The sequence below is a fragment of the Zootoca vivipara genome, chromosome 3, assembly GCF_965207765.1.
Source record: "Zootoca vivipara chromosome 3, rZooViv2.hap1.1, whole genome shotgun sequence".
NCBI classification, from domain to species: domain Eukaryota; kingdom Metazoa; phylum Chordata; class Lepidosauria; order Squamata; family Lacertidae; genus Zootoca; species Zootoca vivipara.
In genome coordinates, this window is record NC_142586.1 from 64,602,207 (window position 1) to 64,629,838 (window position 27,632).

A 27,632-nucleotide genomic window follows, 5' to 3' on the forward strand; every position below is an offset into this window, starting at 1 on the left:
TGAATTACATACCATTACACAGCAGCGTGAGATAACTGGATAGCCAGTCTTTAATAAATCTGTTACATTATCCGGCATCTGAAATGTACATTGATTATCTGTTCTTATAACAATTAAAAACAATGTCAGCGCATATACTACGTAACCCCAACATGGATCCCTTCATGTAATTGTGCTTTGTTTATGTTTATTTTTTTGACATTTTGAACTCTGCAATGAAAATGCCACAATTATGGCAGTCAACAAGAGGAATCCCTTGTTTTGAATTTTTAAATTAATGATAAATAACACACACATGCTCCATCGTACACAGAAAGCTTGTCTGTCTTCCATAGCAATGGATTTTCCTCCACAGAGCGCTTGGAATAACATTGCTACACTTCAGGACTAGTTTCTGACAGTGTTCGCGTATGTTGTTTAAAAATGCAAGTTGCTTTTTGGCCTGCTCTGAGGATTCCTGTGTGTACTGTAAGACCATATTGCACAAAATGTTATTAAATATCGATATAATTTATGTTGTTGGATTAAATATTGCAACAACAAAGTGGTAAATGAAGCAGTTTTTGCTTTGCACATGCTGTGTGAGGGTACACAAGGAAATACTTCATAAAACGACACGCATGTCATTGCAATCTCAACTGCAGCTGTGAAAAGTGTGTGAAACGAGTGGTTATTTAGCAAATCTACTCATTCCCCCTTGCAAACTCAAGCATGAAGGACCTTGGTAAAATGTAGACAAAGACCATTGTGTGTATTTGTTTTCTTCACAGTAGCCTGAGTAGCGCTAAACTGTCGTTCTCCAGGAACTCAGTTCCAGATGTTAGTAAACTACTAAGGTGAAGACAGATGGAATACAAAAAGAGAGCTCGTAGCATGTCTCTCGGCTGTGGGGTGAACCTGGCTTCCTCTCAGCCTCACGAGTGAAAAGACAGGCGTAGACATGCCAGCAAAGTAAACCCTGGCTCACCTGTCAGTCTTGCTTCCCCCGACTTCATTTAATGGATGAGCCATCCACCTTTTCTCTCTCTCTTTAAAAAAAGCATGGCATGAACATCCATGCCTTCAATCTGCTCATTTGTCACCTTATTCATTGAAAAAGGAAACGCTTCTTAAAGTGCAAAACTGCTCCAGCTATTGCGGGGGAGGTTTTTCGGGGTGGGGGGGTGGGTGGGCTCTGCAAATCAGCACCGTGCACAGCCAGACTCTGCTTCAAAGGTGCAGAACTGGTTCCTCCCCCCCCCTTCCCCCAAGAGGTTGACCCGGGAGAAGAAAGGTACGTTTTGGATTGAATGCAGGAAGGATGCTTCCAGAGCAGCCCCGCCACTCTAAAAATGCTTCTTCTGTCTTCATCCTAACAGTATCCCCACCCCACCCCACCCCACCCCAAAAGCTAAATCAAGATTTCAGCCCCCCTCAAATAGACCTAAGTTTCAGAAGTAGAGCCCACAGTACTTTCGACAAGAGACTTATAAATCTGAGAGTTCAAAAACCTTGGGAAAGAGTCTCTGTGCATTAACGTATAGATCTGAAGTTGAGCGTCTTCGTACATATGCGGATTTGGATCCAACAAATTTCTGTTGATCACTTCTCGCACCCGTGAGTCTAGACTAACCTAAAGAGAAGAGGAAGAGAAGTTGATCAAACCCTCACTCAAGAAAGGTATACAGATCTCACTTTAAGGCTTACTCCATCACCGTTGCGCCCAACGGGATCTTGCCTACATGGAAGGATTGTCATAAACCCTTTGACATCTTTATCAGTTGTATGATTGATATGAAATATACTGTGTTTCTTTAAATCAGTGCAAATGAAAATGGAATTATTACAAACCTATGCATTTTTGCCTGAACTACTGAGTCCTTGGCCTGGGTGGAAAAGCACAGACATGGGACCATTTCAGTTATTTATCTATCTGTTCCATACATTGTTTGTCAGTCCAGTTTGGTTGCAAAGCAAGCCCGACCCTCTGCCTGGGAGGCGTTCCCAGGACTCTCTCCATTGTCAGGCATAACGCACGCTTTGCACTGGCACTTGGCACTTCAAATTGTTAGAGAGCATTACAGCAAAGAGTTTATCAATTCTGGCATGGTGTGAAGGGGCTGAGGGTGCTTTCCACAAGTAACGACTCCCGACAGCATCTGTATATTTACAGTGTTTTATTATACAGATATGTACAAGGCAGAGCTAAAGTTCTCATTTCCTTTCAGTCAGTCTCAGATCCTGGAAGTGGCGTCCTGCGGGAACGCCTCCAGCACATTAGTTTCGGAGCTCCTAGTCTCCTCCTCTCTTCTCTATGTTGCTGATCCCTGCGTTGTTGAGGAGACGGGGCTACCACTTCCCCCTCGCCTCCTGAGCTACTCAGGCGTTGCTCATGCTCTCTATAGAGTATGAGACCCCTTCCTCTACAAGACTCCGTGCTTGCCTGTCGCTACTGTATGATGTCGCAGGACTGCCCTGGTGCTGCTCAGAACTCTCAGCATCCCGGAGCCCCTGCGCCTCTCCGCTGGGCTCTCTGCTGACCCTTGGTGTCCCTGACACATGGGTAGGCAAGCTAAGGCCCGGGGGCCGGATCTGGCCCAATCACCTTCTAAATCCGGCCCGCGGATGGTCCGGGAATCAGCGTGTTTTTACATTAGAATGTGTCCTTTTATTTAAAATGCATCTCTGGGTTATTTGTGGGGCATAGGAATTCGTTCTTTTTTTTCTTTCCCAAAATATAGTCCGGCCCCATACAAGGTCTGAGGGACAGTGGACCGGCTCCCTGCTGGAAAAGTTTGCTGACCCCTGAATTATGGCGTCTTTACCCACCAATTGTGAAGGAGTTTACTTCATGCTTTCTAACCTAAAGGCAACTGCAAGCCTTTATGGCAGGGGTTTGGAACTTTTCCCTTTGTTTTTGTAGACCACATTCCAGTTGCACAAATCATATCTCTCTCCATTCTTCATCCAACAAGCAAGGGGAATTATCATAGTTCAGACTAGCCAAAACACTCAAGGAGAATGCAGAGCAGAGCAGATGAAGGGCATGGCACTCAGAGAATTCCAAGGGCCAGAGAATGAGGGGCCTGGGGGCCACATTTGACCCCAAGCTTGAATGCCAATTTGGAATTTATGGTATTACCTCTTTGGGTGAAAGTATAGAAATGTAGTCTTCGTATATAAGCCTTGCTTTTTCTTCGACAGTTTCTTTGTTCTGTTCCTTCTTCAGGTCTTCACATGCTAGCCAGAACAGCAAGTTTTCTTCGCTATATTCTGTTCGGAGAAATTCTCTGAAAATATTCCTACCGGCTGGTGTTTTCATCATCTTGTCAAAATTTTGAGCCCAAGACAGGATTTCATCTTCTGTAGGGTTTTGGCTGCAAAACAAACAAACAATGACAAGAGCAACAATAACAACAACAACAACGAAAAGCTATTCAATGTTTCTAATTCTAAAAGCTAGCAGTCAAACCATTCAAATTTAGAAAGAGCAGACAGAAGTAGGTTGTCAGGTTGTCAGAGATGAGTGCTGGGATTGGGGACAGACATTTTGCCTCCCGTGGAAATACAAATCTTATCCTAATCCCAAAGTGCAGGCCTCACAACAATAGATATTTCCTCAAACTGACAAGTCAGCAAGTATGGATGGAGAGCAGGTACATGCCCCCCCGCATGCATTTACACACACACACACACACACACCATGCACCCTCTCCAATGAGAACTTCACTCTATGAGTTGAGTTGGCCAGAGGTGAAACATGAGACATGTGTGAATTAATTCTAAAAAGGATATTAAAATTTGTTTCTATATAAAAAAATGGCTGCACAATTGATTATTAAAACATTTCTCCAACTTATAAAGACCAGAATTGTGGGATACCATTTTTTGAAACTAATGGATGTTGTGTTATGTCCACAAGATGGCATTGCCTTGAAGTGGAAAGGGAGGAAAAAAATAAGACTGAAAACCATGAAGGCATTTTTTAAAAAAATCTCAGATCTTGAATTGGTGCAATAGTTTAACTTACAACATCAACAGTAAGCTCCAATACTCTTATGTTTGCTAATTTATAGCATGTAGTAAGGTCAGGTTATCAATAAGACAGAATTAGGCCAATAACTTGAACTAATATGAAAAGGGAGGAGCAGCAGTATAATGTCAGAAATGAATTGATGCTGTAAAGGGAGGCAAATGAAAGAGGGTACGGAGGCTAATGAAAGACCAGTGAAAGGGGAAAACACCGGCATAAGAAAAAGAAAATTATATGCATGTGAATTCTATATATGGCAACACCAGCTCTAGCCACACCTGTCCCTAACCACTGGATCCAAAAGCTCACACACTGCCACTTTGGCATAGCTGCCAACCCCCCCCTTTTTTTTTTGCAGGAAACTCCCTTATTCCAAGCCACAGCTGTCAACTTTCCCTTTTTTTGCTGGAAATTCCCTTATTCCAGCGCCGTTTCCTGCTGCTATCCTGGATTGTTAGATATACCGTAGACTGTCCCTGGGACAGGTGAGGCTGCTGATCCTTATTTTCAAATCCGAAAGTTGACAGCTATGCACTTTGTCTGCTCCAAGTGAGTCTAATGGTCTGACTCAGTATAAGGCAGCACATATGTCTGAAAGGTAACTAACTACATCAGTGTAATTGTGACATGGGTATGTATCTGACGACAGAACAAGGGGTGAACTTCCCTGCTCTTCCAGAACCTCAGCTGGGTGTTGTCAGTTGTGTGAATCCTCAATGGATGATGCAACAGAGAGACCCATCTCAGATGATCATTAAAATCTCAACTGTGCCTTCCTGAGCCTTCCACTTGCATTAATTAAAAGATATGGTTTCTGAGATTTCAGTAGAAATTGCCCCCACACTTGCCAGCATGTTTCTACAACATGTTAGTTAACAAACCAACTAGCAGCCTGTTACTTAACTAACAAGCAACCTGATAGTTTCACAATCTGTTATGTATCAATCCATTTTACCTAACATTGATTATAACTATCCACATTTCTCTGGGTTCATACATAACATGGAACTGTGGTTTATTCAACAGCGAAAGTGGAAGCTTTCACTCCCCTTTTATTGCACAAGGAGGAGAGAGGACAAAAACAGAAGCTCATACCTGTAAGCAGTTTATATAAGAGTATAAAATATACATTAAAACAATGCCAAAAAATATATTAAGAACAGCAAATAATCTGATAAACTGATAAAACAGTTTTAAAAACAAATATACATAATAAAATTAACAGTGACTTACTAAACTGTAAGAAGGCATAGAAGTATGGATGAATAAGTATGCTAATAGTTTGCTAGCAGGGCTCAGGGCTCCATATAGTTATTTGCTGCTCCTCATGACAAGCAAAGTCAAAATAAATTACACAAAAGAGACAGTGTGCAAAATTTATTCAATTTCCTAATTTATACATGACGATGAGTTTAGCTTTTCTTGGCACAGAATTTGTATTTCCACAACACAGGAGTTTTAACACACACTTATTTTTGCATGGAGCATGCACAGCCCCAGATCTAATTGTGGTTCTTACAGTTATTTTTCTGCACAGAAAAAAATTTGCATTATTATTTATTGATATGCTGACAGAAAGGAGAAAGCATGCTTAATTTTATTTTATTTATAACACAACCATGCATCAGCAATGCTCCTTTGCTGTTATATTACATGAAGACCAGCTGATTGAAACTCAGATTTCTGGTTGTTGCTTTTATATGAATTACAGGAAAGCACACACAGTGAAGCAACTAGCAGTGCAATTCTGTACATGTTTACTCAGAAGTAAGCCACAAAAAGTAGCTCCATTAGTTCAAGGACTTGTGGCTGCACAATGAAACTTCCCTCCCCTCTACTCATTTCTCCCCCAACTTGTTCTGTGTTTTCCACAACCCTCCAGAGCAGATTTGGGAAGAGGGGAGGGACAGGAAATTCCATGGCACAAACGGAGATCTTTGTGCTAAGGTAGCCATTGATACCACCCATTGAGTTCAGTGGGACTTAGCCTCAAGTATGTGTGCAGAGGATTGCGGCCATCATAGTTTATGGTAAGAGGCAATTAGACAAGACAAACAGCAAACTTACCACTCTTCTATGACTTGAATATTCTCCATTTTAGTTGTGTGTGTCGGCCTTCCTGTACTGTCCCCTCTATCTTCATTCCTAACAGTGAGGCTGCAATGTAGTACAACACTTTATTTTGTCTAGAGAGAATTAATTTAAAACAATGAATATACAATATATAAAACAACACTGAGGTTTAACGTGAACCTGCATTCTTAAAGGAGACATTGTCTTGGTGGCAAATGCAGGCCACCATTGGAATACCCAAAAAAGAAAAGATGTTCCATATTGTCATTATTTAAAAGACCCAACCGTTGTTATTCTCATAAATTCTAAGCAAGGCATTTCTTGCAATGTCTTCTAGAAGCTCAGATTCAGCAACGCTTCTAGCCACTAGATGGCTCCTCTTTCAAAATGTTACTGTGCATTCGGTGCTCAAGTATAGAAACTTGTAACATTGGCTCCCATGCTCTCTCTTGTGACATGATGTGGCCTGTTAAAAATAGAATTGTTTGTTTCCCCCTTTTTGTTCAAGCTCCTTACCTGCCTCGTTGCCTGGTTTGTATTTACAGCCAGACATATCAGTATGGCTTCTACACAGGGGCAGCCTGTCCCGTTTTGCCATCTGAGGTGAAACAGGAAGGTGTCGGCTCCACCCGGCGGAAACGTCGCCTGCCAGAATTATGTTGCTTCTGGCGAGATCTTGTGGGATTTCGCTCGGAGCTGCTGCCATGCAATCCTGGAGCATGGCTGCCGGGCTCCACACTTGGTCTCCTTCTACCTGTGAGACATCGGGCAGGGAGGAGGAGGTGGAGCAGGGCCATAGGATTTGGGGGGCACCCCCAGCCCCCTCCTTGAATTTTTTGGGGGACTGAAAACCCCTCAGCCCCCAATACTTGGCTCACCTGCCTGATTTCAACTGGGGCACAATCCAGAAAATCTGGTACTGCTACTATGCAACATCTATTTATTTCAACTAGAGCTATTAATGTTCAGTATATATCTTTAAGAAGTCATATTATCATTCACAATGTAAGCAGGTGTAAAAACATATCTATGTACAACAGTATGCCCTAGCACTACTGGGAGCTTGTCTTATGATTGATGACATTGTCCAGAGAGTTAATCCAAACTATACATCATCTTCAATGAATAAAACATATGCATTGAGCCTCCAGCCATCATTTTAATACTAAGGTGCAAGGAATACTCCTTGGCTGTGAGTTCAATACGTACCACTGTGATAAATGGCACTTTGGGCAGTAATCTCTTCAAGCCAATAAAAGCATATTTGCTTTCCAGCAAAAAAATAAAAATAAAATCTACTTCCATTTACTAGATGCTGAGAACAATGCAAAATTCTGCACCCAAAGACCTGTTTCTCTCTTTTATAATGCTTAATGGATAGTTATGGGGGATTTTTTTTTTTTTGCCTACAAAAATATTTGCTTTGAAATAATATTTGCTTCCCAAATTTGTATGTTAGGTTTCTATGACTATGCTTAAGATCCCTAATAGGTATATCATTCACAACAAAACAGTAGGTATACAGTGAGCTAATTTATAGTTGCCACTAAGGGGGGGTGGGGTGGAGTTTGTGATAGTTTCTGCTTCAGCATATCTGGATTTCTAAGGAAAACAAAAGCTAGATATATTTTTTCTCTATGGGGCTGTTCACAGCCCTAACCAGGACCCACAGAAAGCACTAATTTAGGTTGTTAGTAAAGTTATTCTATGGGCACCATCTGGTTCTGTACAGCATTGGAGTCAAGGGCTGTTGAAGAAACTCTCCTGGGAAAACCAGGTACTAGTGGATCCATGCAATTTTACTTAAAGCAAAAAGTTGAATTTTTAAAGATTTCATCAGGGGAACCACCCTACGCCTCTGACAGAACCAAAATGATTTTCAGTAAGGTTAGTGATATTTCTATAATTGTGGTCAGCCACCCCACCCCCCCGCTCACAGTAATCCATGTTTGTGGCAAATGGGTCACCCGACTAGTAAATTAGAAATGGAGGCTACCATTTTAGATAACACTCTGAGCCTTCAAAATAATGGCTGGGTGAAAAATTTAGTGGAATCTTCTACCTGTCTATTCAGAAATATGTCTCATTAAGTTTAAGGTAAAAACGTAAAGGACCCCTGACAGTTAAGTCCAGTCACAGACGATTCTGGGGTTGCGGCGCTCATCTCTCTTTACAGGCCGAGGGAGCTGGCGTTTGTCTGCAGACAGTTTTTCCGGGTCATGTGGCCAGCATGACTAAGCTGCTTCTGATGCAACGGAACCCTGAAACCAGAGCAGCGCACGAAAATGCCGTTTACCTTCCCGCCAAGAGCCGTCTTTCCCATTGGGTTTATTGGCGCATTGCACCAGGGTGCCGGCCTCTCAGGGGCGCCCCAGCAAGTGGGGAAGCTGTGTGGCTTTGCCGACAGCCTCTCCTTTCCCTCCTGCACGCCTGCCAGCTGCGCCTCGTCAACCATATGGCTGGTGGGTGTGCAGTTTGCCTCCCAAGCCTCCACAGGAGAGCGATCCCCGCAGAGGCTTGGGGAAAGGTTGACAACTCTGGGAAATGGGGTGGGGTGCCGGAGGGATCTTTCCACCACGGCACCGGATATGCTTAAGACGGCCCTATTCCCGCTGGAGCGGTACCTATTTATCTACTTACACTTTTGGGTGTGCTTTCGAACTGCTAGGTTGGCAAGAGCTGGGACTGAGCAACGAGAGCTCACCCTGTTGCAGGGATTTGAACCGCCGACCTTCTGATTGGCAAGCTCAAGAGGCTCAGTGGTTTAGACCACAGCACCACCCATGTCCACGTCATTAAGTTTACTGGGACTTAATTTCAGAGTCCGAGGTAAGTGTGCACTAGATTTCAGCCTTACAGTACCAGCCATTTGCAATATATGTGGATCATCTTAAGCAGTGTAGAAAAGTAGTCAGCTATAAACACTGAAAGCTCAGTTTAAGAGTAATGAATTAATCCTAAAATCCTTTGAACAGCTTTGTGCCTTTCAAGTATCCCTGCTGAACACAGAGGATACTTTTTGAGGGGTATGAAAATGTTTGAGGGGTATAAGCCCACTAGTCTGGCTCAGCACTAATATTCATTCATGTGTACCCAGTGTTTCTAAGAAACTGAGCAGGGTTATAATCATGCCCTTGGGAAACAGAGTGTGTTTTTCCAGAATTACTTAACCCTTTTGTAGCATGAATGGTATGCTAAAAACAGAACAGAGGGGGCCAGAACTCCCCTTTTCTCCAAGGTGTCAGTTGCGAGCATATTTCTTCCTTACAGGCACTATAAGACTACTACTATGTCATTCGTCTTTGGTCTGCAACAATGATTCAGCAGTGATTCAGTAATGCAGCAGTAACTATGATTTCAATGTAGAAGCAGAACTGTGTGTGTGTGTGTGTGTGTGTGTGTGTGTGTGTGTGTGTGTGTGTGATTTGCACCAGCTGACTTTCTGAAGACTCTTAAAACGGGAAAGCGCCAATAGAACAAATAAGGCACCTGCTTTGGGAATAAATGTTGAACATCACAAACTTGTGTTGAAGACAGTGTGATATAGTAGGCAGAGATCACAGACCATGGACCAGAGTTACTTTGGTACAATACTATTTAGCTGTGAATCCTACTTTTGACCTTGGGCTCTTAGATCAGCAGGTCTTCACAGAGTTTAAAGCTGCATTAGGTTATCCTTGGAGGTTGTTGTGAGGATGTAATGGGAGTGGGGGGGTTATGTACTTCTCCCTCCCCAAACATATGAGCTGCTCGGAAGAAAGGTGGGACAAAATTGTGATGAAGATGTAACTGCCCATCACTCCCATTCATTCACGCCCCCACCTGCATTCATATTAGTCGGCTTCTTGCTAAGCAGCTGAATTCAGTGACTGTCCAGGTAACCATGTACAGGATAATAAGCAAAAGGGCCATTCCTATATATTTGCTATACCAGCAAATATATACTTAGCATGCAGCATGCTATGGCAACATCCTGTAACCCAGATGCTGTGTGCGCTATAATACAATCAAATAAATGTGGCTTATAGGCAGAGATACTGGTTGAAGTGTTTAGGGAATGCCAATCTATTACAATGGAATGATTGAAAATGGAACTCGTGAAAGTTCTTCATTTCTCATTGATTCGTATTTGGACAAAGTTTTATTGAATGCATATAGTTGGCAGGTATGTAATCTCCACCCACTGATCTATGGCACTGCTGGTAGCTCCCTGATCCCTCTTCCACTCTTTTCAGGTGATCCATTGCTATTCTCCTTGCTGTCCATTTTACAATGTGTGTGTATGTGCATGCACACAAAACATAAAAATGACAGTGGTGAACAGTGGCAACTGGGAAGAACAGACAAGTCTTTACACCAATTAAACATGTAGGGGGTTGGGCAGAAGGAGGAACAGCAAGGGCAAGCGCTGAACTTGCTTTGTCAGCAGATCCTTTGAAAAAATGTATGGAAAGCTCCATACATAGGACTGAGTTACCGTAGGAGTCTTAACTATTGATTTTTCCTGAGTAAATGCACCCCCTAGAGTATTTAAAGTGTAAATACTGCACTTCAACATGATACAGTAATAATATAAATAACATGCCTTATCTATTAGAAGGGAATACGTAGCCTTTTTTTAAGCGTTATCTCTATAACTAGAGTGAGAGCTGATTGCCTGTTTGGGGGGAAACAGGGTATCTGTCCTGGGAAAACATACAGCACTGATCATCTTCTTGGCACTGTGGTTGTTTTCTCATCCAACAACTGGAACGTATGTATCCATGTGCAATGAATGTGACAATCCAGCTAGAACAGGCTTCCTCAACCTCGGCACTCCAGATGTTTTTGGCCTACAACTCCCATGATCCCTAGCTAGCAGGACCAGTGGTCAGGGATGATGAGAATTGTAGTCTCAAACCATCTGGAGGGCCGAGTTTGAGGAAGCCTGAGGTTAAAGGGAAAGGTACCCCTGACTGTTAGGTCCCATTGTGGATGACTCTGGGGTTGTGGTGCTCATCTCGCTCTATAGGCTGAGGGAGCTGGCGTTCATCCGCAGACAGTTTCCGGGTCATGTGGTCAGCATGACTAAGCCAGTTCTGGTGAGCCAGAGCAGCGCACAGAAACGCCGTTTACCTTTCCATCGGAAGGTGCTTTTGAACTGCTTAGGTGGGCAGGAGCTGGGACTGAACAACGGGAGCTCACCCTGTCGTGGGGATTCGAACTGCCAACCTTCTGATCGGCAAGCCCTAAGCTCTGTGGTTTAGACCACAGCGCCACCTGCGTCTCTGAGCTAACATCATGCTAATATGATTCTTCCATCAGCATAAGCATTTCTGCTGATGGAAATTTCTCCCATCCCTGATGCGCTGTTTTGGGGGTTCTCCCAACCCCACTGAGCTGAGGAAAGCAGGGCATATAGGGGAGCAGAAATTAACAATCCCCATTGTGCCAACAGGACTCATTGCTCTGGCTCCTGCTAGCACAACTATTGAGTTGAAGCCAGCCTCACACGTTTGAATCATTCCTGATCCAGAATGAAACTAAACACGGATTCCCCAGACCATTTTAGAGCAACTGTCAGATCAGTACTTTGAACATATCACAAGCCAAATGTTTATGACTAGGATGCCACTAGGTACATATCTCATTTCTCGGCGATCATGTGATTATTGCTGTATGAGCTGTTTGCACACTCCCAGGCAAGTGATGAAAACTGGTCCACCAAAATGTCCCATTTAAGTATGTGACTGTGGCCATTTTAAGACGGGTAAGTGGCCATCCATAATGTTTGCTCCAACCAATTGCAAGTTGAATCATGTAAAGTGGAACATAAAGTGCACCAGGCGAGGTTTAAAACATACTTTGGAGAGGGCACTTTGGAATCAACTAACATCTGGAAGGAGAAATGATGGGATGAATCCCTCCATGTGAATGAACATTACAGGAGAAGCAAAAATGAAGTTAAGAGGTACAAATAAAATTCCATGAAGCCAAATTGTGAAAATGGAGAAAAAGGGAGAGAGACAAGGAGACACGATGCGCATTCTGTATGAAAGCATGCCTAAACAGATCAGTAGGGCCTCCAAATGGATGAATATTTATATTCTGCCAGATTTTTAAAGGCTGTTTATCTTCTTTGCCTTCTGTCTTAAGAAAGAGTGGGGCTGCTTTTTAATTGAAGGATTCCACAACATCTTGGTTTTAAGCAAGGAGACAGTCTTGAAAGAGTTGCTTAATTCTTAATTCTTTGGAGTCCAGAGATAGTGCTTGAGTTCTGTTTAAAAATCCCAGACACTTATTCCTGGCGCAACTGACATTTTAAGCTGATTTGGAATGATACATGGTTGGAAGATAAACCCTACGCAAGCAGGAAATTATTCTGTGAGCTAATATATCAGCCAGAAGTTATATCTTTCATCCTCCACTATAGGGGTGAAGGGGAATTTTTTTGATAATTCCATTATCAAAACATTGGCAGTGTTTGCATGTTGCAGAAAATACTTAGAGGATTATTGTGAATGCACAGAAGGCTCTCAGCTCACTCCCCACCCCCTAATTAATGGGAGCAACAGACCATGATCCCTCATGTGTCATTACACCTGAACTGGGAATCATGGTTCCTTCATTTCAAACTAACCATACTGTTAAGTCAGGGTTTGCCCAATGTGAACTGGGCCGCTGAGTTACAGTCACTAAAGTCAGAACTTTCAGATGTGTCTTCAGAAACTCAAAACAAGAGTGCTCCAAATCCCCAGATGTCAGCTCCCAATGATTTCGTATAGGTGTCAAATAGCAAAGGAGAGAGCTTGGGCTCTTGAGGGACCTCACAGGTCCAAAGCCATGAAGCTGAGCAACCATCACCTAGTACTACTTTCTGGTAGTGACCCTGCAGGTAGGAGCAGAACCCCTGTAAGATAGTACCACCACCTTCCTCAGTTGCTCCTGAAAAACACCATTGGCAATGATGTCAAAAGCCCCTGAGATGTGAAGAGAACCAACAGGGTAGTATTCCCACTGTCTCTCTCGCAATGCAAATGAGTTCAATGTCATTTCCTGCCAACTGAGAGCAAAACCAACCCATGTACATGCCGTTTATTGACCTGTCTAAGGTATATTGTAATGCCCTGTGGACGGTCCTTCTGAAAATTGGCTGCCCAGATAAATTTGTATACATCATTCGGCCTCTCCATGATGATACTGGCAGCAACAATTGCAGATAACAATGGCTCTCAAAGTGAACCATTCACAGTGGGATCAGGTGTTAAACAGGGTTGTGTTATTGCCCCAACTCTATTCCTTATTTTCATTGCCATGATCCTACACTTTGTTGAAGGGAAACTCCCCACTGGAGTAGAAATCATATATCGAACAGATGGAAAGCTCTTCAATCTGAGCAGGCTGAAAGCAAAGAGTAAGGTTACCGTAACTTCCGTCATAGAGCTTCAGTATGCTGATGACAACATTGTGTGCGCATGCTCAGAGGATGACCTCCAAACCATCCTAAATATCTTTGCAGAATTGCAGAAGCTTATGAAAAGCTTGGCAAATCACTCAACATCCAAAAAACCAAATTGCTGCACCAACAAGTACAAAATAACCCCTCTGCAGCACCACAAATCCAACTCAATGGTGTAATGTTGGAAAATGTCGATCACTTCTCCTATCTAGGCAGTCTTTCTACAAGGGCCAACATTGATGCTGAAATCCAGCATTGCCTGAGTTCTGTGAGTGCGGCTTTCTCACGATTGAAGTGCAGAGTGTTTGAGGACCGGGACATTCGCAGGGAAACCAAAATGCTTGTTTACAAAGCTATTGTACTACCAACCTTACTATATGCCTTGTGAAACTTGGACCACTTATAAATGCCATCTCCAACTCCTTGAAAGATTCCATCAACGGTGTCTCCGAAAATTTTTACACATCACTTGGGAAGACAGACGAACTAATATCAGTGTGCCTCCAAACTACCTTGCAATATGCCCATGAAGTCAGAAAAATCAAAATTCCCCAGTCCTTATCAAATTGAAGAGACTAATATATTTATTATTTTCAGTGAGCCCAATTACACTATTTCAAGCAAGCTCCCTGAAAACAGTTTCTTGACTGCAATCATTTTCCGTCTGAAGGGTAAATATTTGATAGGAGGGGTGAGCTGGGTCCCGTCAATAAGCGCACCACACCCAAGCTGGTGCTGGTTGTTCAACTGAAAGGAGACTTAAGTTGGCTCTATACATAGCAGTCAGGAACCATGCCTGAGAAAGCACCACCTCCATAATACACAGGTGGCCATTCTTTGTAGATAGGAGTTTTGCATAGTTCCTGAGCTGAGCAGAGAGTGTACCAAGATGATGTCACCCCTGTTAGGCAAATGCAGTCTATACAAGCTCATAGGAACTTACTGACAGATGATACATTGTTGGTCTGCGCTGGCAAAACACCTTATCTTCACAGTTTCTAGCAATGGAGGATCTTTTGAAAAATAGGGGGAATCATGCCATTGCTGTATCTGTCTTATGGACTTTAGTTTAACTGCAGTCTTCTGAATAAAAGAGAGTAAAATGAAATGAAATGTAGGTCACAGCCACACCATACATCTAATGCACATCTAAAGCACGTGGCATCCTGCAAAGGGTCTTGGGAACTGTAGTTTAAGGGTGCTGAGAACTGTAACTCTGTAAAGGATTCTTTTGTATGTGTGGATGTATCACAATAATACTTGGTACTCTAGTTGTTGAATAAAGACATATGAAAGGATAGACAACCTTAACTCTTGCATCTCTGTCACTGTTTCCTGTCCCTTCCAGTTGACCCTCATACAGTTTTGTAATTGTTTATGTCCTGAGGTGAACTTGTTTCACATAATGCACCTTGACATTCAAGACAGCGTGAAGTTTTATGGGAAAGAGAACTGCATCTTGTGGGGAGGGGTGTCCAATTTAAGAAGCCAAAAGTGGTTTCATTTCCTTCCCACATCTTGCATCCTGAGCTCAGTCTTGTAGCAGACTATTTTTTTTTCATGGAGCTTTGGGACAAAACATAAAATCTTTCCTCACACATCAATTTAAGTGATACTAGGTGTGAGAAAGAAAACTCTAGGTGTGCGGAGCAGGCTGTGTTCAGAGCTTGACTGCATAGGGCACAGGAAAAGGCAAGTTACAGCATTCTCACCTCTGCCTTCTAATAAGGCTAAACAGTGTTATCATACACACTCACTGTACATTGTTACACATATATACTCAGAAGTATGTCCCACTGAGGTCAATGGAACATATTCCCAGGTAAGTGGGCATAGGGTTACAGTCTCCATCACTCTTCTGCATGCTTCCCACAAAGGCTTCTCTGTTTACTGAATTGTAGATACCTGCTCTACCGTCTCTGTCTGTCCCATAACCTCATTGTGTCGGTACTAACACCTGGTAACTTCTCTTGATGCAACCCAGGTGTACCATATCTCTAGGGATTAATGAAAAGAATGCAGCTAGCTCATCAAGCACACCATTGGCTGCCAGCTAAGTAGGGTGACCATGTGTCCTACTTTATAGAGGATGGTCCTCTAGTTGAAGGATGACCAGAGGACAGACCTCCATTTGAAGGTGTCTTCTGTTTGATGGGCTGTCAAGCCAAGTCACAGACAAAGAGCAATAGGTGGGGAGAGCAATGGGACATTGCCCATCAGTGGCGAGCAATTGGACAGCAGACTGAGCAGGCACAGTGGACTAAGCACAGGGCACATATCTGCATATAATTCACCTTAACTAATGCATATGCACATTTAGAAATAATTATATAAATCAATGCAAATTATATGCAAATCTATGCCCCGGACTGGCTGGAGGACACTAGGTTGGTGGAGGCTGTTCTACTGCTATGATCTCTGCTGTTGGCCAGGTGGTTGTTCTAAAACAGGCTTCCTCAAACTCGGCCCTCCAGGTGTTTTGAGACTACAAGTTCCATCATCCCTGACCACTGGTCTTGCTAGCTAGGGATCATGGGAGTTGTAGGCCAAAACATCTGGAGGGCCGAGGTTGAGGAAGCCTGTTCTAAAATCCACAAACGCTGGTGTCCTCCTCCCAGGGGAAGGATTTAAGACATTGTCAGGGAGGCACAAATGCTAGAACCTAGGAAGGAATAAGCAGCTGCTCCAGGCTGCAGGCTCCTGAAAAACTTACTCCCTTGATTGTAAATGCAACTGATAAGGTCAATAATTCAGTGCTGGAGGATGAATCAATGCAGAATCTTTATGTAGTGGAAAGGAGAACTACCAAACTTCAAACCAATCCCTTGCTTAAAGATCAGAATCACTTGGCTATTAAGGAACACAAAGCAGACTCCCAGAGCCTCACAAAACGGTGCACAAAGAAGTTATTTGCATTCAAATAGCCAAACTGGAAATGTTCAGATTAATGAACCTGCTTTGCTACTTACTGAAGATTTACTCAATGAGACATGAACAGATGATGCTACCTACTAAAGCCCTGGGTAGGCTAGACCCAGCAGGAAGTAGAAACGAACCCCTGGTAGGTTGCCATATGTGACTGGTGGGTTTCATTCAGCTTGATGGGTCACAAGTTGTGTAGGCCTGCTGTTGAGGGTTTTTTTTTTAGTGTGAAGCTCAGTAACTTCTTCCATCCAAGTATGGCTGAAGGCAGGCAATAGCTCTTAAGGGAGTTTAAAACTGCTTGGAGAGAGGCATTTCCTCCAATGGATTCACCCCACCCCCCCACCCCCCGCTGCCTCTGGTCAAATACATTTTGCAGAGTTCTTTCCCCCCTTTTCTTCAAAAACTGGTCACCACGGGCAGATGTGGGATGAGTATATACTGTATACCAACAAAGATCAATCCCTGTTTCAAACTGCTTTCCACTCTGAAAATCTCCACAGCTATGTGTGATAATATAGCCAGCCATCTTTATAAATAATGTGACAGCCTCAAATTTTATAGTGATAGCTACATTTAAATAACAGGAGAGAAATCTGGCTCCTAGTGTGGGATGGATATATATATAATCTGTAGGTCTTTAACAAAATATGTGTACTGTACTGTGAGCTGTCAGACACCTCACAAATTCACTGTAAAATTAATGACAAAAGCATGGACGCTGTGACTTTTTTTAAAAAAATAACTCCAAGTTAGCTGTTAAACCCATACAAGGAAAAAATGTTCCTTTTAATAAAAAGAAATATTTGTGTAATAAGGTCAGAAGCAAGAGCTTTCAGACTATCGAGGCAAATTACAAAACCAGAAAGAAGAGGTTTCTTGCCAACAGTGACTTTTGCTGACTCTGAGTACTTTTAGTGAGCAGCCTGAAGGCTGCTGAGTTCACCTGGTTCCAGTGCTGGCTTGCTGCCATTCTGGGCCTTACACTTCCATGCCCAACTCTGACTTTTCACTTTGAAGGTTAGGAGCCGACAGCCAATTTTTGAAGAGCTAAGACCTTGTATTGTGCTTCACTCTATTAAAATGATGTAAAACTTTTGCTCGTTTCCCTGCTGGGGGGAAATGGTGGGAATGCTGTCAGTTTCTGAATAATCTATCCACCTTACATTTATGACCATAGCTGCCAAGTTTTCCCTTTTCTCGCGAGGAAGCCTATTCAGCATAAGGGAAAATCCCTTAAAAAAAGGGATAACTTGGCAGCTATGTTTATGACACTGTGGCAGAAGGAAAGTTTTTGAGCTTTGGTATGGTTTCATGATGGGTGGTGTGATTTAATTAGGAAAGGGCATGTTCAGGGAGGGGAGGAGGCCTAGTGTTCTGTTAAAATGCAGGGTTATTCAAATTTCAAGGCACATGACGCAATAGGCTCTTCTGCCACCTGATGGAATTAGTATATCCTCCAACATTTCTCCAGTGAAAATAGGGACGTCCCATTCCATAATGATAATTTCACTGGGTTGCCCCAGCCACTCTGGGCAGCTTCCAACATATATTAAAACATAATAAAACACGAAACATAAAAAAAACAACACCATTCCCTATACAGGATTGCCTTCAGATGGCTCGGGGGTTACATAACTCCGTACTCTCCAACATTTCTCCAATGAAAATAGGGACGTCTTAAGGAAAAGTGGTACATTCCGGGATCAAATCAGAAATTTGTACGGCTTCTCTAAATCAGCAACACCACCACTTGGAGGGTCCCTATTTTGTGGCTTTGAAAATATTTCAGAAATGGCTTTAAAAATATCTAACAAATTCAGCTCATCAGTTGCCCCCTAAGATTAAAATTATAATCTTCAAGGAAAAGGAGTCTTGTTACTTCTAATACATGCCAAGCCATTACAGCAAGAATGAGGAGCTGTGGTTCTCTAGATGTTTTGTTAAATTCTCATTCCCATCAGCTCCATCCAGCATGGCCAGTGATTAGGGATGATGGGTAAAGGTAAAGGTAAAGGGACCCCTGACCATTAGGTCCAGTCGTGACTGACTCTGGGGTTGCGCGCTCATCTCGCATTATTGGCCGAGGGAGCCGGCGTATAGCTTCCAGGTCATGTGGCCAGCATGACAAAGCCGCTTCTGGCAAACCAGAACAGCACATGGAAACGCTGTTTACCTTCCCGATGTAGCGGTTCCTATTTATCTACTTGCATTTTGACGTGCTTTCGAACTGCTAGGTTGGCAGGAGCTGGGACCAAGCAACGGGAGCTCACCCCGTCACAGGGATTCGAACCGCCGACCTTCTGATCAGCAAGCCCTAGGCTCAGTGGTTTAACCACAGCGCCACCTGGGATTATGGGTGCTTTAGTACATATCTGGAAGACCACAGGTTTAGTACATATCTGGAAGACCACAGGTTCCCCATCCCTGTCTTGTAGCCAAGGTGAGATGAAGATGGTGTGACTGAAGATTCTGATGCCAAAGTCATTATTGAAACTTACTTATATAGTTGCAGTTGTTACAGCTGTAATATAACTAATGGCTTTAACCATTTCTAAAGGGTCAACTAAGTGGGGGACCAGTGTTGTTCTTGCTAGAAGAGGGAATAAAAGGTTGTAAGCCTGCATAATTCGAACCAGTTGTTCTTGCTTCTCTTAAGAAAAAAAATGCTCACTCTGATGCTCTGTGTGGATGGAGGTGGCAGCAAGATCAGATGTGTCTTAGATGCCAGGCATATATTGAATATGGTGTTAATGGATGTAGGTTTCTCAACACCTGGACTAAAGATATCTAATGGGGGTTTGGAGGACATATCCATATGAAAATATGGATCCAATCTGCTTCAAAGGTTGGTAAAAGAGAAAAGAATGATTCTTAGGACTACTCAAGTACGTAGTCAATAAGTGCTTTTCATTTTTAAATAATGGACTGTAGTCCTCTCTTAGACAACTAGCGTGATGCAATCTTAATACAAAGGCAGTAATTTGCCAGCTGATATAAACAAAAATTTAAAAATATTGGGCAAGGGTATTCTCGCATGGTTTCTTCTAAATGTCAGTCAATACTTTATTTGCTAAAACCAAAGGTCATCATAACTTTCTTAGAATCCCACAGGCTATGCAACCACATGCCTACATTTCTTGCATCATTTTGTGGATAGAGCTGGAGTGGAAAATGGATTGATGGAAAGGAAAGAGATAAGGGAGGTAAAGAATCATTGTGGATATCCCACTTCAGCGCATGTTTTTATATCTCTTAGTTCCTCCCATATCCCAACTGCACTACCTGGATGCCTTTTTATCTATTTTTTGATGGAACTGAGGGCAGGTTGGGCAATTCTCTCTCTCCCTCCCTTTTTTAGTGGAGTGGGGAAGTCTCCATAAGAAGAGCCTGCTGGATCAGGCCAATGGCCCATCTAGTCCAGTCCAGTACTGTATTCTGTTTTCACTGTGGCCAGCCAGATGCCTGTGAGAAACCCACAAGTACTAGGACCCAAGCACAAAATGACTCTCCCCTCCTAAGCAACTGGTATTCAGAAGCATTAAGCCTCTGACGGTGGAGAACAAGCCCAACAATCATGGTTAGTAGCCACTGATAACCTCCTCTTTTAAAGTCCTCCAAGTTGTTGTCCTGTGGGAGCGAGTGTATCGGCTTCCATTGTCCCTTAAGGCAGACAAGTCTCCTTGGCTCTTCTCTTTCCTTGGCTCTTTGTATCCAGACTGAATGCAAGCCCCAAATGCAAGTCAAACATAATGTCTTTTTCTTTGTGTGTGTGTGTTTTTAGAGATTAAATAAACATGTGAAATAATCCTGGGGCAGAGCAGTTTTATGCCAAACTTCCCTGCACATAGAAAATAAGCAGGTAAGCAACCAATATTTCATGCACCCTAGCTTTCCAGAGACAAAAGGTTTTCTGACCAGGAGGAGGAGCATTCAGTCCCACCTGTATCCAGAAATGGCACAGCCTCTGGGATAACCATATCATGCTTTAAACAAAACAAAATGTGTAGATCACACTTCGTTAAATTTAGAGAGGCTCTGACTAATATTTCCTTACTTTGTGAAGGTTCACTGCAAATGAAACCTTGATTCATCAGTGAACTTACTTAACCAGCAGGAAGAAAGTTAATGAGAAGAGATGCCTATCTTTCTACGAAATGACATTTTTGCTTATTCCTTAACATCCACGCTTAGGTCTACAGTCCCAGCTAAGAAACCTTGCAGTATTAATAGGTACCACGTGGCCTAATGCCTATTATTAAAGAGGCATAAATGATAGAAGAGGCACATCCTCTTCTTAAACAGCTAATTGTTCTCATGCCATATCTAATGCTTTGATTGATGTCACAAATTTACTATCCGCTGAACAAAGGTGTGGGTATTTAACTATCAGTTGCTGTGCAAACAAAAGGCTTAATCCTCATTCTGATTCAAATGTTGGCTGCAGTGAAAGTGAAAACTAATCACCTGAGTGAAATGTGCCAGTCAAACAGATGCAGCCTTAAGGATGACTGGTGCTTTTAAAAAGGTTCCGGCTCAATGGTACAAAGGTCTTCCAAGCCTTTACCGGGAACAGAAGCATGCACGTCAATCCATTGGCATTACAGTGTGGTCCAGGGGATGAGTGTTGGGCATGGACATTAAATGACTGGCTTCCAACAGCAGCCTACATGGTCTGGAAAAACAATTTATTCTTCATTTATAAAATGGGCGTCAAAATGACCTTAGCAGAGTTTATAAGAGGCTTTGGGCTTTGGGGGGGGGGGGAATGCTGTTGCAAAATGCACTAAAGTCCCCGCACCATGTGCAGGTGAAAAAATGGGATAATTTCAGTGAATCGGTTGGGCAGAGCGGGGTGTTGCTCGCTTTCATTTTCACTGGTACCTATGTGGCTGTTCTGGCAATGAATCACCTCTTGACAGCATTTGCTCCACCTGCAAATGCCCTGGACTGACACTATGGATTGTATCTAACTAAGGCTGTGTGTGTGTGTGTGTGTGTGAAAGTTAGTTATTCATTTCAGTGGGTCTACAACTCCATTCGATAATGTCACACTAAATGGATATCTGCAGAGAAAATGGCAACCACAGCCCCCACCATTAGTGCTGCTGTGCTCAGCTTTCCCACGAAGCATTTGGATCATCTGCTTGGTTATAGTAAGGCGGAGGCTAAGCCAGAGTATGTGTAATTGAAAATATCACATATTCTTCCTCTGCCTTCATCTTCCCTTTTCAATGTTGCTTCTTGTGCCTATTATAGATTGAAAACCCTTCGGGTAGGGACTTTTTATTTGCAGACCAGGCTGTACATAGAAAGTTCTGTGTAAATGTTGATGGTCATTTCCATGGTCACCTGCACCATTCAAGGAGCTTATTTAAGATGAAAATCACAACTGTTATCTTTGTTGGAGCTAAATGGCCACAGGAGTCAACCTGAGTTTCTATATGGACACAGCAGTCATTGCATAAAGAGTTAAGATGCAACTTCATCATTGTCCTCCCTTAGCATGATTTGGATGTGCTGCTGTAATTTTAGTAGCCTTTAGAACCATATATTTGATTCATACAGTCTTCAGAGATCTGTGCTGTATCTTTCCCTGTTTCCTGAAAGAAAACCATTAAAAAAAAAAAACCTCTTCCACTGCAAATGTTAGAGATGGAAGGAAAAGTTATTAGGCCATCCAATCTGTTTCTCCTTACATTCTTTTTCCATACTTTTGTCCAATCTAATTCTAAGAATTGCAAGCAATGGCATTTCCACCACATCTTTGATCCTAACTTTCTAACGTTATTATTTTTTAAAGCAGGCAAGCTGTAACAGGCTTGCCCAAACTCTCACAAGGACGCTGTATAACTAGCAGCACATAATCCGTGATGACAGACAGTATTGCAACTTACAAACACACTTGGTGAGGGGGTGGGGGCCAAGTAAGCAACGAATGCTGAAGCGTAGATCCTAAATACTCACAAGCTACTATATGGGGACCGTGGAGTTTAGGAGTCTTGCCAAGGGCAACATTGTTTTAAATACCATCTGAGAACGACTTCAAGCTAAGAAAAGTTCCCAGAGAAGTATAATGTAAATAAATTCAACTTGCTTTTAAAAAGCAGCAAAAATACAATTCTATTAGCTGACAGTTACGGGTGGTGATACTTGTGTAACACAGAGAAGAGCTTGCATTGTCCCTATTATTTACTAGCAGTTAGTGTGGTGAGGCAGAGACGTGGACTTGGCCTGCCAAAATCAGGAGGGATGCAGCATACCTGGATGGGTATAGAGTGGGGAAGGATGTTGCTAAAGCTAGGACTGTACGGGTACCAGCATCCAGGTAAGCTGAGCTGAGGTCAGTGTCGGGAGGGTGGCTCCATATTCCTGCCCCACCACATTGGCTGCTACTGCTATTTGTTGTTGTTTAGTCGTGTCCGACTCTTCGTGACCCCATGGACCAGAGCACGCCAGGCACTCCTGTCTTCCACTGCCTCCCGCAGTTTGGTCAGACACATGTTGGTGGCTTTGAGAACACTGTCCAATCATCTCATCCTCTGTCGTCCCCTTCTCCTTGTGCCCTCAATCTTTCCCAACATCAGGGTCTTTTCCAGGGAGTCTTCTCTTCTCATGAGGTGGCCAAAGTACTGGAGCCTCAGCTTCAGGATCTGTCCTTCCAGTGAGCACCCAGGGCTGATTTCATTCAGAATGGATAGGTTTGATCTTCTTGCAGTCCTTGGGACTCTCAAGAGTCTCCTCCAGCACCATAAAACCACTATTGCTATTATTCACCTATATATTCACCTACATTTAAAAAGTCTCTTTTATTCCTTATTTAGCATGCAAAAGCAATCAGGAGAAAGCTTCATAACAACCAATTTTCCCACTCTCTTCCCAGACGAACACTTGGTTTGACCCTGGAAGAGCAGTTTGATGACTGTATAGCAGGTATCGACAACCTCCGGCTGCCCCATGCACTGCAGTAAACCAGCACAGCGTGGTGCAGGGACTCACCGAGCAGCGCTGGAAATGGAGCTGGCACCAGCGCCAATACCGGAAATTGCTTCTATGCAGGCGCAATTTCCGGTGTCTACGCAGGTGCAGAAGCGATTTCCAGCACTACGGACATGCGCAGAAGCGATTTCCGGCACCCTGCATATGGGAAGCGTGGCGCTGGAAATCGCTTCTGCGCATGTCTGGCCCACGGACAATAGTCCGTGGGAATGCTCCAGCCCATGGCCGGAAAATGTTGCCGACGTCTGCTATATAGCATGGACATCAAAGTGCCCTTCCAGGCCTTGGCCCAGTATACCTGAAGGAGTGTCTCCACCCCCATCATTCAGCCCGGACACTGAGGTCCAGCTCTGAGGGTCTTCTGGCAGTTCCCTCACTGCGAGAAGTGAGGTTACAGGGAACCAGATAGAGGGCCTTCTTGGTAGTGGCGGCTGCCCCTCAGATGTCAAAGAAATAAACAACTACCTGACTATCAGGGAAGTTTTTAATGTTTGATGTTTTGTTGTGTTTTTAATATTCTATTGGGAGCTGCCCAGAGTGGCTGGAGAAACACAGCCAGATGGGTGGGGTATACAGAAATTGTTGTTGTTGTGGGTTGGTAGCCAGTGTGAGGACTGCATTTGGCCACAAGAGAAAACAGTCACATGATGGCTTCCCCATACATCCAAGGCATGATTCACACACGTAAACAGTAATATGGACAGCTGTTGCAAAGCCGAATGGCATAGGTGCCGTTGGCCAGAAATATTTGTATACCATCTTCCCCTAGGGTTTCTCCACTGGTGTGGTGAGAAATGGCAGAATAATGGAGCAGGAAATCTTCTCTGTACATAATAGTTTCTTTCAAGCTTATAAAATCACACAGTTGCAGACAGGGGATTTTTTTCGGTCTGCATTTTTAAGCAGACTGACCCGATTCACACTTCATACACTTCTGGATTTCTGTCTCAAGGTTCTGCCCTAATGGCACCATTGCTCCATCTTGGGGTCTGTTTCTTCATCACATTACAGCAAGGTGGGGGACCTTTTTATTAGCCCGGGGGTCACATTCCCTTCTTGCAGCTTTCCTGGGGCCACATTCCAGTGTCAGGTCAGAGCAACAAATGCAAAATTTGTCTTTGTACGATAGCCCAGTTTCTTCACATTGACACATTCCTCTCTATCCTCCATCCAAGCAAGTAATCAATGCTATCAGAGTCCAAGGACACATTTCAGCCAAGCGAAAACACTCACGGAGGGTGCAAGACAGGGCTGGTGAGGGGTGTGGTTTGTGAGGGTGTTTGGTCCAGGGAGATTCCCAAGACTCAGAGGATGACATTTGGCTCACGGGGCTGAGGGTTCTCATCCCTGCAATGAAATTTTAGCTACTGGCATTTCTAGACAGATGTGTACACGTGGGAAATCCAGAGCATCTAAGCAAGTAAATGGCTGTATTGTAACCGCAGCCCTGTTCACATGCATATAAATATTGCTATATTAAAAGTTTTATATATACACTTTTGTGACAGGCATCCTAGGCAGGCTATCCCAGCCTAGAAAGATCACATGGTCATCTGAGGTTATTTTAAAAACAGGAAAATAAACACTAAATTTCAGTCTCATATTTCCTGAGCTGATGATTCTTTTAGGAAGAGCTGAGCAGCAACTATTTCCTGGCCTGATCCCCATTAAGATGACGGCTGTTTGCCAGTTGAAGGATCTCAGTGGAATTTGAATGCATCCTGACTATAAATACATTCTGCAGGTTATTCATCAAATAGAAATAAACAATAAACAGGTAGAAATAAGCAAGACAGTTTTGTTCATGTTTCACATTAATTCAAAATTCACAGACCATCATTCATTTTCTCTTCCCCATGCCCTGCTTCCCCAAATAATCAAAAAACTACTTTTTTGCACATATTTGCTACATTATTTTTTATTATTTCTACAGTTGGGAGTTTTCATATATATAAAATTTGGAAAGTCTGTCTTTTCAAATGCCCATCTTTTAAAATTGTTTAGGAGAAAGCTAGTTCTCCAAGAACAACTTTAGAGAGGGTTAAATTATATGCAAAAAGCAAATGCACACAAACCCTCTTCTTGCTTAGCTCTGATTGCATTATCAGGAGGGAGCTCTGGGTGCACACATGCATGCACAAAGGCTTAGGAATCACATTTTCCACAACGCAAAACATTGTTCAATTACTTTATTTTTTAAAATGTGCAACATGAGCACAAAGTTGAGAGAAGACATGAAGTCTGTGTGCAACCATTGAAAATCAAATGAGCATTTATCGCGCAACAACCTGGTTGTACAGAAAAGCCCCCCCCCCCGCTTTCTACATTAAGCCTGACGACTGATGGCTTTGGGTTGACATTTACCTGCGCTAGCTATGGTATCAAATAGACTGCGTGACATACCATGAGCAGCTGCAACAACAACACCAACAGAAGCAACATGTGTTGTTGGGCCTTTGGTTTCCAGGTGCTTGAGACACAGCAGATGTTTCTTCATTTTGTGGCTGTTGCCTTTTTCTCATTTCAGCTACTTCAGCACCCCAGTGGCTACAAGAACACAGACATAAAAGAACATGAAGGAAACGCAACCTGCATTTGTGCTCTTTCTAAATTGACGACAACGGCTTACACCCTCTTTCAACTTCATAATCAAATCAAAGCATCGGCATGACATCCTGTCTGTCACTTCGTGTCTCAGCTGAAGTGGGATTCCCAGGGACCCTAAGTGGGAGGAAGGAGTGCAGAAAAGAAGCTACACAGAAGGTAATGAGGACAGGGCACATTTTCACCTACCGGTAAACCAAAGATGGCCTCAAGACCTAATCAGGAGAACAGGGAGAGGAGTTTGAAGGGCTCCCTCTTCAATGTGCATTCCTGAAATCTGGAATATATTTTCTGTAGTGAATTGAGGAGAAGGGCAGACATCTTTCACTGCCAGAAAGGTTTTGAAGTGTGAGCCTGGGGAGATAGTGCTTCAGGGTTGCTTGCCACAAGACATAACACCTAAAAGATGTTCACAGATCCCATCTTGCTGTTTCATATTCCTTTGGTTTAAGAAACTCTTTTTTTACCCATGTTCAGTGGTACGCACATCACAGTTTGTATAGCACTTGGTAGTGTTTAAGATGTCAATGGCAATGTGACTATCACAGCTTTTCCATCTTCCTTTTCTTTTTTGAAGAGAAAGAATGTCATTGAAGACACACCGACTTATTCCCTGTTTTACTCTAAACAGTGTGGCAATATATGCCTCACTTTGCAAAGGAACACCCTCTATTTGATGGGCTGGCCAGATCATGCCTGGTTTTAAAGAAAAAAGAACGGGGAGCAGGAGCCTGAAAGTTGCCCTTTATTGGCGAGCACCTGGTCAGTCTTCCACACTATGATGAGATGTATTCTATTTCTGTCTCATTTATAAAATTATTTCTAAATTTGCACTTAGACATGTGAATTAGTAAGGCAAATTTGTGTTGTAGTTTCCCCCTTTTTTTGGTAATATATTTCCTGGGGGGGTTCTTTTTACTTTTTTGCAGTGCTTAAGTAGCCACTCTTCTGGGTTCATATAAAAGTAGATATTGTACCCAGGCAACATGGACAATACTACTTTCACAATTTGATTGTGAGCCTGGAACAATTTGTGAAACATGAAATCAATGTACCTCATTGCATCTCACTATGTTGCCTGCCTCGCTGGTTTTTGTTATTGCAAGCAGAAAACATATATTGCAAGCCCTGGCAAAGCACCATAGATCACTGATAGGTTGAATTCTGCTGGTTATGTCATATCTATCTATATAATGCTAGACATTTTCTCTTATATATATATAAAATCAAACTGTTAATGTGCCCAGTTCAGAAACCTCAAGACTTACTTGATTGTAATTTGGCAGACTTTATCCACTGTGCCTGAAAATTTCATTCACTTCCCCCCCAAAGGGGAAAAAGCAAAACCCGTTTTTTAAAATTCTGAAATCATTAAAGGGTGAAATGAAACTTTGTTTTTCCTGAAGCAGACTTGGCCTGGAACCTTAAGCTGAACTGAGCAGCATCTGAAGCGATTTGGACTGAGCTGAACTGTTATTGGAAAAGCCAGATCAGGGTTTGAGCTGAATCTTGAAGTCGATGCACAAAAATACCACTTTTTCTCATGGCAGGGTAGGCATTTTCTCTCTCCGAGAGTTGTTATTT

General features: G+C 42.9%; 1 protein-coding gene and 2 long non-coding RNA genes across 4 annotated transcripts in view; 1 reads left to right on the plus strand and 2 right to left on the minus strand.

Moving 5' to 3' along the window:
• The window catches only part of LOC118081990 (uncharacterized), a 32,113-nt gene extending 6,003 nt beyond the window's left edge, over positions 1-26,110 (plus strand). Inside the window, exon 3 of one of the 2 annotated variants that reach the window (XR_015948992.1) lies at positions 25,972-26,110. This is a non-coding gene — a long non-coding RNA (uncharacterized LOC118081990). The remainder of the gene's footprint in view (positions 1-25,971) is intronic. The other variant, XR_004692158.3, reaches the window with a different exon arrangement.
• The window catches only part of LOC132591903 (uncharacterized), a 337,077-nt gene that overhangs the window by 153,029 nt on the left and 156,416 nt on the right, over positions 1-27,632 (minus strand). The gene's annotated exons all lie outside the window — the stretch shown is intronic.
• On the minus strand, positions 27-25,980 carry RGS17 (regulator of G protein signaling 17). Its single transcript, XM_035108693.3, has 4 exons — positions 25,848-25,980; positions 6,080-6,169; positions 3,122-3,356; positions 27-1,612 (listed from the first exon to the last, which is right to left on the minus strand). Exons 1-4 carry the CDS (start codon positions 25,964-25,966, stop codon positions 1,424-1,426), a joined length of 633 nt encoding a protein of 210 aa, XP_034964584.1. The 5' UTR covers positions 25,967-25,980; the 3' UTR covers positions 27-1,423.

Excerpts from the sequence above, each read along its gene's own strand:
- RGS17 (XM_035108693.3), bottom strand. The coding sequence starts at position 25,966 with ATGAGAAAAAGGCAACAGCCACAAAATGAAGAAACATCTGCTGTGTCT. Across the intron at positions 3,357-6,079 it reads ATTCAAGTCATAGAAGAGTG|CCAAAACCCTACAGAAGATG; the intron begins GTAAGTTTGCTG and ends TTTGTTTTGCAG. Across the intron at positions 1,613-3,121 it reads CTATACTTTCACCCAAAGAG|GTTAGTCTAGACTCACGGGT; the intron begins GTAATACCATAA and ends TCTTCTCTTTAG.